This window comes from Lagenorhynchus albirostris, chromosome 7 (genome assembly GCF_949774975.1).
Source record: "Lagenorhynchus albirostris chromosome 7, mLagAlb1.1, whole genome shotgun sequence".
NCBI classification, from domain to species: Eukaryota; Metazoa; Chordata; class Mammalia; order Artiodactyla; family Delphinidae; genus Lagenorhynchus; species Lagenorhynchus albirostris.
In genome coordinates, this window is record NC_083101.1 from 96,614,835 (window position 1) to 96,622,458 (window position 7,624).

Genomic DNA, 7,624 nt, shown 5'->3' on the forward strand with positions numbered 1-7,624 from the left:
ATAGAAAATTGACTAAGGTCTAGAAGACCCATGAGGGTGGAGGGATAGAGCTGTGGGGCAGATGTTTAGGGAGGGGCCGTGGTACAGCCTCCTCCTCTATGACTCCCTCCCACACCCTCAGGAGCCCTTTGTGACCAAACCACAGCTCTATGATGTAGGCCTAGGGCTTTAGTCTCCAAGTACATGCCCTGTGCTCAGTTGCCTGCTGGCAGCTGTGTGATTCAGATAATGGAGAATGCTCTCTTTCCTCCGAAAAGCACTTTTGATACTTGGCAGTACTCCAGTTGCACTCTCTGTGTGAGTGACATCATCCTAGCCTTCCTGTGGGGACTGGGGCTCTTTTTCCTGTTACTCCGCTACCTTGAGAATAATGTATCTTCACCACCTCCCAGGAAACATGAAAACATCAGGAAGGTAAGGAACCCTTGGGCCAGACCCACAAGCACATGATTCTCTCTTCTTTTCTATTGTTATTTCCACTTTTCTCAGTCAACTACACAGACTCCTGAAATGGGAAAGAATAGGACATCTATTCTCAAGTATAGAACATCATCCCTGTAAGTACACAAGCCAGCCTGGGCAGGGGATAGAGTGAACACTAGGATTTCTATCCAAAGGTCTCAGACCAGTTGCCCAGGTATGGTAGAGGGCTCCAGGGCAAGTCTCACACACAGTGACCGGAGGTCGAGCACTGGATACCGAGTTCAATCTCAGCCAGAGGACAGGCCCATGAGCACTGGATCACCAGCTGTGAACAGGTGTCTCGGATGAGGGCTGATCTGCTGGCAGTGCTGAGGCCCTGAGAGCCTCAGAGCTGGCGCTGGAGTGGCCCTGGCCTTGGGAAGCAGCGACCCACCTGCTGGAGCTCAGATGAATCCGCGACCCACCTGCTGGAGCTCAGATGAATCCGTAGTTCAGAGAATGTCTGTGTTTCTTGAGCAGAGGAACAGTGACGAAAGAAATCCAGATGAATCCGTAGTTCAGAGAATGTCTGTGTTTCTTGAGCAGAGGAACAGTGATGAAAGAAATCCAGGGTGAATCGCACATTGAAAATCCTTCTTTATGTTCTTCAGAGAAGGAAAACGAAAATATTTTTATCCTCTTTAAAAATGAGTGAAAGGAAAGAAAAACCACAGAGCTCTGTTAGTTAAACGTAGAAAGTCATATTATGTTATGGACACTGAGTGTCTGAGGCTTGGCTAGAGAGGAGAGAGTGAGAATTGGGTCCCAGGTCCTCATTTGTTCTGTCTCTCAGCATCAAATGGAGCCGAAGGGGAGACGCAAGATTAACGAGAAAAAGAGAGCTGTGAAAGGTAAGTTGTGCCTTTCATCCCTGTGTGCCCCGAGGGTTAGCCCCCATCTCTCCCAGCCCTGAGGGCCCAGCTCCACAGGCTCCGAGGAGGCCAGTGGCAGGGCCTGTCCCTCAAGAAACAGAACCCTCAGGGAGGCTCCTGGGAAGGAGAGCAGAACCCAGATACCTCCCAGATTCCATGTGCACAATGAAGTGGTAAGGGGCCTGGAAAAGGGTGTGGCCCAGCGGGGTGTGTGGGCTACAGTGGACCAAGAGCGCCTGGGTTGGGAGGTGGGACCTCCAGGTCCAACCGTGGACCGTTGTTTAACTTTGCTAGATTCCTCTGTAAGGTGACCCCTGCCCATTCTCCCCCACATGGAGGATATGAGGGCCGCAAGGGGTAATGGATATGGAAGTACTTTGTAAATGATAAACCCTTTTGTGAGCTTCGCCATCACTGTCAGGGATCATGTGGCTTTGGACGCTGGTGCCTGGGCTGCAATCTCCCAATGGTGTCCCCTTAAAGGGACACTGCACTCAGCCTCCTGTAAGACCCCCTAGGCCCTTGCCTTCACCATCGTGACCCACTCTGCTGATTTCCAGCTTGCAGAAATTCCCTGAAAGAGCTGGAAAAGGCTCGGGACCTGATTTCACTTCTGCAAAGGTAAAGAATCTTTCCCTTCTCTCCTGGGTTCTTCTTGCACCCAAAGCCTATGGTGTGACACCTGGGCTGCAGGGAGCCTGGGGCTGAAATGCGAGGGGGAGCCCTGAGGACAGCGTACGTCTAAAGTCCTGGGGTGAGGGACAGCAGGAGCACTGTGAAGTCAGCATGGGGGCCGTGGAGGGCCGTGGGGCCACAGGTGCCCACCCCTGCCTGCCCTGCCCAGCCCTCCTGGCCCTGGGGGCTCCTGGCTGCTGCTTGTGCCTCATGTCTCCTGCAGCCACCTGCACAAGCTCCCTGACAAGGGCGGCTTCCATCAGCTCTCCTGTCAAGACCCGCTTGGTGAGGTGGGCAAAGCAGCGCCTGCTGCAGCCCACCAGCCCTGCAGGGAACCTGCAGAAGACGATGTTCCTGCCGTGTGCCCATCAGCTGCCCTGGTTCCTCTGACCCAGGGCTCTTTACCTGTGGCCTCCACCCTGTCAACAGAACCTCAAGACCAATCCAACTTGAAGAGAGTCACCCTTGGCACTGTGGCAAAGTGCTCACCTCCAGGTAATTCTTTTTTGGCATCTACCACTGCAGCCATCTTGAGTCTTGGCCTCGCATGCTATCACAATTTGTTCCTGTCCTGCTGGTGGAAGATTACCAAGGCCTTCTTCTTCCCCACCTCATCACAGAGTAAGTCCTGGCAAGAACACCTGTCCCACCAGCCACCAGGGGCCCCGTCCTCGGGAGGGCCCACAGACAAGCAGGTAGAGACTGGTAGCCCCTTATTTGTCAACCCTGAAGTCCAGAAGCTGCTGGAGCTTCTAATCACCAAGAAAGTAAAACTAAACACTTGTAAGGAGAAAGAAAAGGATGGGTCATTCTCAGAACAAATGAGCTCAGACTACCACCTGAACACTTTAGGGAATATGTGGAAATCACTGGGTGCTGAGCAGGACAACACAACCCCTCAATCTTTCTGGAACATGAAAGACAACACAGAGCAGCTAGAGCAGCTACCTGGTCCTCAGCAGCTCTTACACTCCGAGGTCTTGAGGGACCACCTGGAACAGAAATACAGTCAGCTCTACTGGGGTCTCCCCTCTCTGCACAGCGAGTCCCTGGTGGCTGTTAGGAGCGCTGCTCAACAGCAAGCACCCTTTGTTTTATGCAGTGGAGTTTCTCATGGCTTTTCAGTTTCAATTCAACCTAGAATACCTTTAGGTGCTTCCCAGGCCCCAGTCTTGCCCTGCCCGGGGGTCCCACCCCAGCCTTTCACTCAAAACTTGCCTCCCTGCCAGCCCCCACCTCTGGCTCAGATCCAGGCCCAGCCCTACCTCCCATCTTCTCTCCTATCCAGACCACCTTATTCTCCACCCCAGATGAGTACCTGTGGACTAGACTGTCCTACATTTCAGAACAAGACACTATATTTTATCCCAACTGAAACTCAATGTCTGCCCCTTGTTGCAGAAGCAACTGAAAAGTGGGGAGCCTTCACCCTCTGTGGTCAAAAGATCTCAGAAAGGCTTTAACCAACTCATTCTCACCCTTCCTCAAGACAGGGGACGCTCCCAGGCCCAAAGGTCAGCAGTTTCCTTTCATCATGAGGACTTAATTGGCCCTGATCTCCAGAAGCAACATCTTCAAAAGAGGCTCATCAAAGAGCAAACCAAGAGGGGCCTGGCCCGCAGTATCCACCTGTCTCCGTCTCTGGAATTGAGCTCCTCTCAGTGCCAATTTTTAGGGACTTATCAGGCACAGGGCAAGCAGGGACCCTGGCAGCCCTCTGCTTTTACAGGCAAAAGGAGACTGGACCGACAGAAGATAAGGTCCAGGTGCCCTAGGAGATCCCATAGGAAGGGTCAAATACAATTCCAACCAGGCCAGGATTTCGGCAAGGGTCTAAGGCCATGTCTGAGGAGGATCTCAAAAGCTTCCTCCAGGACCAGCCTCCCAGTGAAGTTTCTGCAAAGAAACTCTGAAAAGGAGTCAGAAAGATACTTGATGAGGCCCTTGAAGAGTAACTCTGGAAACTGTTTACCCAGTAGCCCAGAGCAGAAACATCTAGAAAAATTCTTGAAAGCCCATTTGAGCACAAAGTTGAGGCAGATTAATCAAGGTATGACGCCTGTGATGGTGCGTCAATCCTGGCTTGCCGCCAACTATGCTTCTTATAAGCCCCACCCTCGTGAGGAAATCAGAAATCTAGCATCCTCGAAGTACTGGAAACCCTGTGTAGACTCCTCCCGTGAGCTTTCCTTCCTCAGTCCAAGCATTCGGCAGATGCTGGAAGCACATGTTATAAGGTGGCGGGTAAGGCACAGGTGGGGCTTACCCAACCAGGCCTTTGAGCCCATAAATCTCAAGCCAGGTGGGGCTCAACCCTTGTCCTCTCCAAGGTCCACCTTTTCCCCCTCTGCCACCTGTCAATCTAGAGCACACTCAAAAGCCAACTTGGCTAATAAGCTCTCTGGAAAACCTCAGCCCCATCAGGGAATGAAAGTGATAACAAAAGCAACAGTTCTCACCCTGGTGAGTCCCCTCCCTGTTCCCTCACCTGAGCATACAGAAATCCAGAGGGCCCTGGGACAGACTTCACCTGGTGACAGGTATGGGCCCTCAGAGGCCCCTGTGACTGGACAGGAGGGCAGGCTGCCTTATCAGATGCCCATAGTCAACCTCATGGGCAGAAGCTGGGAGAATGGGACTGTCTTGGGGTTTCCAGCCACTAGGAAAACCCTGTCACCACCAACAGAGTCAGTTGGCCAACCTCCAAAGGAGCCATGCCTTAAAACACAGGTGGCTCAAGGCCGTGCCACTGGTGAGCTCCTTCCAGACTCTCACAGTGACATCCTCCTTCAAGACTATGCCATTGGCATGCCCCTCCAGGACTTTGCCACCAATGTGCTCCTTCAGGACCATCACACTGATGTGCTCCTTTCTTCACACATCTTGGCTTCTCACAGGTCTCTTTCTAGTTCCCAGAGGGAACATGCTAGTGAGGACGCACCAGCTTTCCAGGTGGTGCCATATGACCTCAACGTCAGGGAACAGAGCAGCCGGGGGCAGCAGACATTCAAAACACCACAACTTCAGGACCCATTTAAAGGCCAGAGGGAGATGTCGGCCCCAACTGAGGAGTGGAGGGACTTTCAGAGGCCCCAACCAAAAGAGCATGAAGAAATGAAGAGCCAGAGGGAGATGCTCGCATCAGCTGAGGAGTGGAGGGGTTTCACGAAGCCCCAACCAGGACAGCATGAAGAAACAAAAAGCCAGAGCAACGTGCCTGCCCCAGCTGAGGAGTGGAGGTGCGTTAGGAGCCTCCAAGCAGGAGAACATGAAGAAACGAGAAGCAACCAGGAACAACAGGAACCCAGGAAACCAAAAGTTAGGGACCCGTGTAAGGACCAGTTTGCCTCGACTGAGGGGAGGGAGGACAACTGGAAGCCCAAACCAGGAGAGTATAAAGAAAGGTCTTCAGGACTAAAGGCTTCGCAAGCAAGTGGGATGAGCCAAGCTTCTCAGGTCAGGGAAAGAGGAGAGTCCCTTGGGAGCAAACATCCCCAGCTCTCACCAGGGAAGAGACAGCTTTCACCAGAAAGCCAAAAAAGGACGAAGCAGTATGTCAGCCACGATAAAAAAGGCAAAGGAATAGAAGAATCCCTTCAAAAAGGCAAGCCTGCATCAGCCACCGCTCACCAGCAGAAACCAATCAAAGGCAAACCTGTTGGAGAGAGCAGGGCTATTGACCCTTGTGCGACTGCAAGAGCTGTTGGACAGGTCCTAAGAGAGAAACTGGGGCTTCACCAAGGACTCTGTGCCTCAAAGTTAAATCTGCACCCAGAACAGCTCCAGGCCCCAGCACAGGGGCATTCCCACCACCACAGGGTTCTCTCCTCTTCAGAACAGAGAAGGGTGTTGAAAGATACAGCCTACAGTCACCAAGCCAGCCCCAAGGACCACAGCTACCTTAACAAGAGCAGGCATACCACAGGCAGGGGCGACAAGTTAGCCTTCCCACCCAGGGAACTGGAGTCCCCAGTCAGACGCTGCCAGCATGGACCAAGGCTGGCCGGTGACTCAGGCCACCTGCGCCATCACCCAACATGTCCTCAAAAATGTGTTCCCTCTGGTCAGCCAGAGTGTGCTTCTCATGCCTTTCCTGGGGGGAAAGTAGTGCCAAAAAAAGTTCAGTTCATGGAAAGAAAACCTGCTTCTTCTCACGTTAACAAATCATCTATGTGCTAATGGCTTCTCTTCCTACCACAATTTTTATTGTTTCCCAAAATACATGTTTTTTCTCATGAGAGGTGGTGGTCTCTGTCTGTGCCCTGCTGGGGGGAAGGGAAGGGATCAGGGTCCACTCTTTCCAGGTAGGTGCTCTGGCTTCCAGATGGGATGGGGCCATGGAGGGAGGTTGGTCCCAGCGTGGAATACTCATCTTCACCTCAATTCCCTCACTGCACTTAAGTTTCCATAATAGCAGCATTACAGAAACAAGCAACAGCATTCAGGACGTGTCAAGGTGAACTAAACCTAAAGACCTCCCCCTTCTCAGGAACCGGCTCAGTCCTCTCCTGCTCTCTCTCTACCTTGAACTTGTGGGACTGTAGGGGAGGGGTTTGCAGAGGCTGAAATTCCCCTCAGGCTCCAGAAAGTGTCACAGACAAGTTCACATGTCAGAATAAGGAGGGGAGTTTGGGGGCAGTGCTAGCCCAGAGTCCAGAGGTGGCAGAAACCTTGCCCCCATGTCTTGGTGGGGACAGATGATGCCTGCCCTGGAAGCTCCTTCTCTCCCTGATGGAGCTGGGATTGAGATGGGCTGGGAGTGTCACCCGGCCTCTGCCTTTCTCACAGTCTGGAGCGGCGGTGAGAACAAAGACCATGCACTCCCAGCTCTGAGGGTGTGAGGTGAGGACCATGGAGGCCGCCAAGGGCTGTCCACTCCTGCCCCAGAGGAGAGGACAGCCCTACTCACAGTGTCCACCTCCCCCAGGGAGCAAGCAGGGATGTGACTTTGTTTGCAGTCACCTCACTGTCTGTCATGTGCCCCTAGGATGGGATGCGGGGGACGGAGGCAAGTGGCAGAGGTGCCCATAAATGGCACAGTGATCAAGGAGCCCCTGGCGTCCCACCACCGTGTACAGGCCCAGAGAAAAGAAGTTAGGGGCCAGTGGCTCACGGTGGCCCCAGCCCAGACTCTCCCCCGACTCCAGCTCCCAGAGCCCAGTCAGAGGGAAGGCGCCTGGAGCTCCCCTCCACAGAGGGTCAGGCTCCCAGAGGCCGCGGAGCCACCAAGCAGGGAAGGTTCACTTCCCCACAATGTAGTTAATCAACTTTCACAGGACTGGGAGCTCACGACAGACTCGCGGTCTGTGACCTTTACCTACACATGTGGCCCAAGGAGGCTCTCAGGGGACAGGTGGGACTTACCAGGCTCAGGGACTGTGCTGGGGTCGTAGCAAGTCTCATCTGCTATCAGCCTTGCTCACCCCAGAGCCTGGAGAGGGAAGAGGCCAGCAGACAGGATGTGTCACCCAGTGGGTGGGAAGTGACCTGTGGAGAACGAGGGTGCCGTCAGCTTTCCTCTCCGGCCCGTCCACACAGAAAAGCAGGGAGACGGGAGCAATTCTACAGAGCAATTTGGGGCTCTGTGTCACAGTCACTCCCGTGGTGGAGAGTCC

General features: G+C 53.5%; 1 protein-coding gene across 1 annotated transcript; it reads left to right on the forward strand.

The window, feature by feature from the left end:
* Positions 1–228: 228 nt before the first annotated feature.
* LOC132522681 (spermatogenesis-associated protein 31E1-like) lies at positions 229–6,188 on the forward strand. The gene is made up of 5 exons (XM_060153230.1): positions 229–414; positions 1,256–1,313; positions 1,895–1,955; positions 2,233–3,262; positions 3,411–6,188. Exons 1-5 carry the CDS (start codon positions 229–231, stop codon positions 6,186–6,188), a joined length of 4,113 nt encoding a protein of 1,370 aa, XP_060009213.1.
* Positions 6,189–7,624: the final 1,436 nt, after the last annotated feature.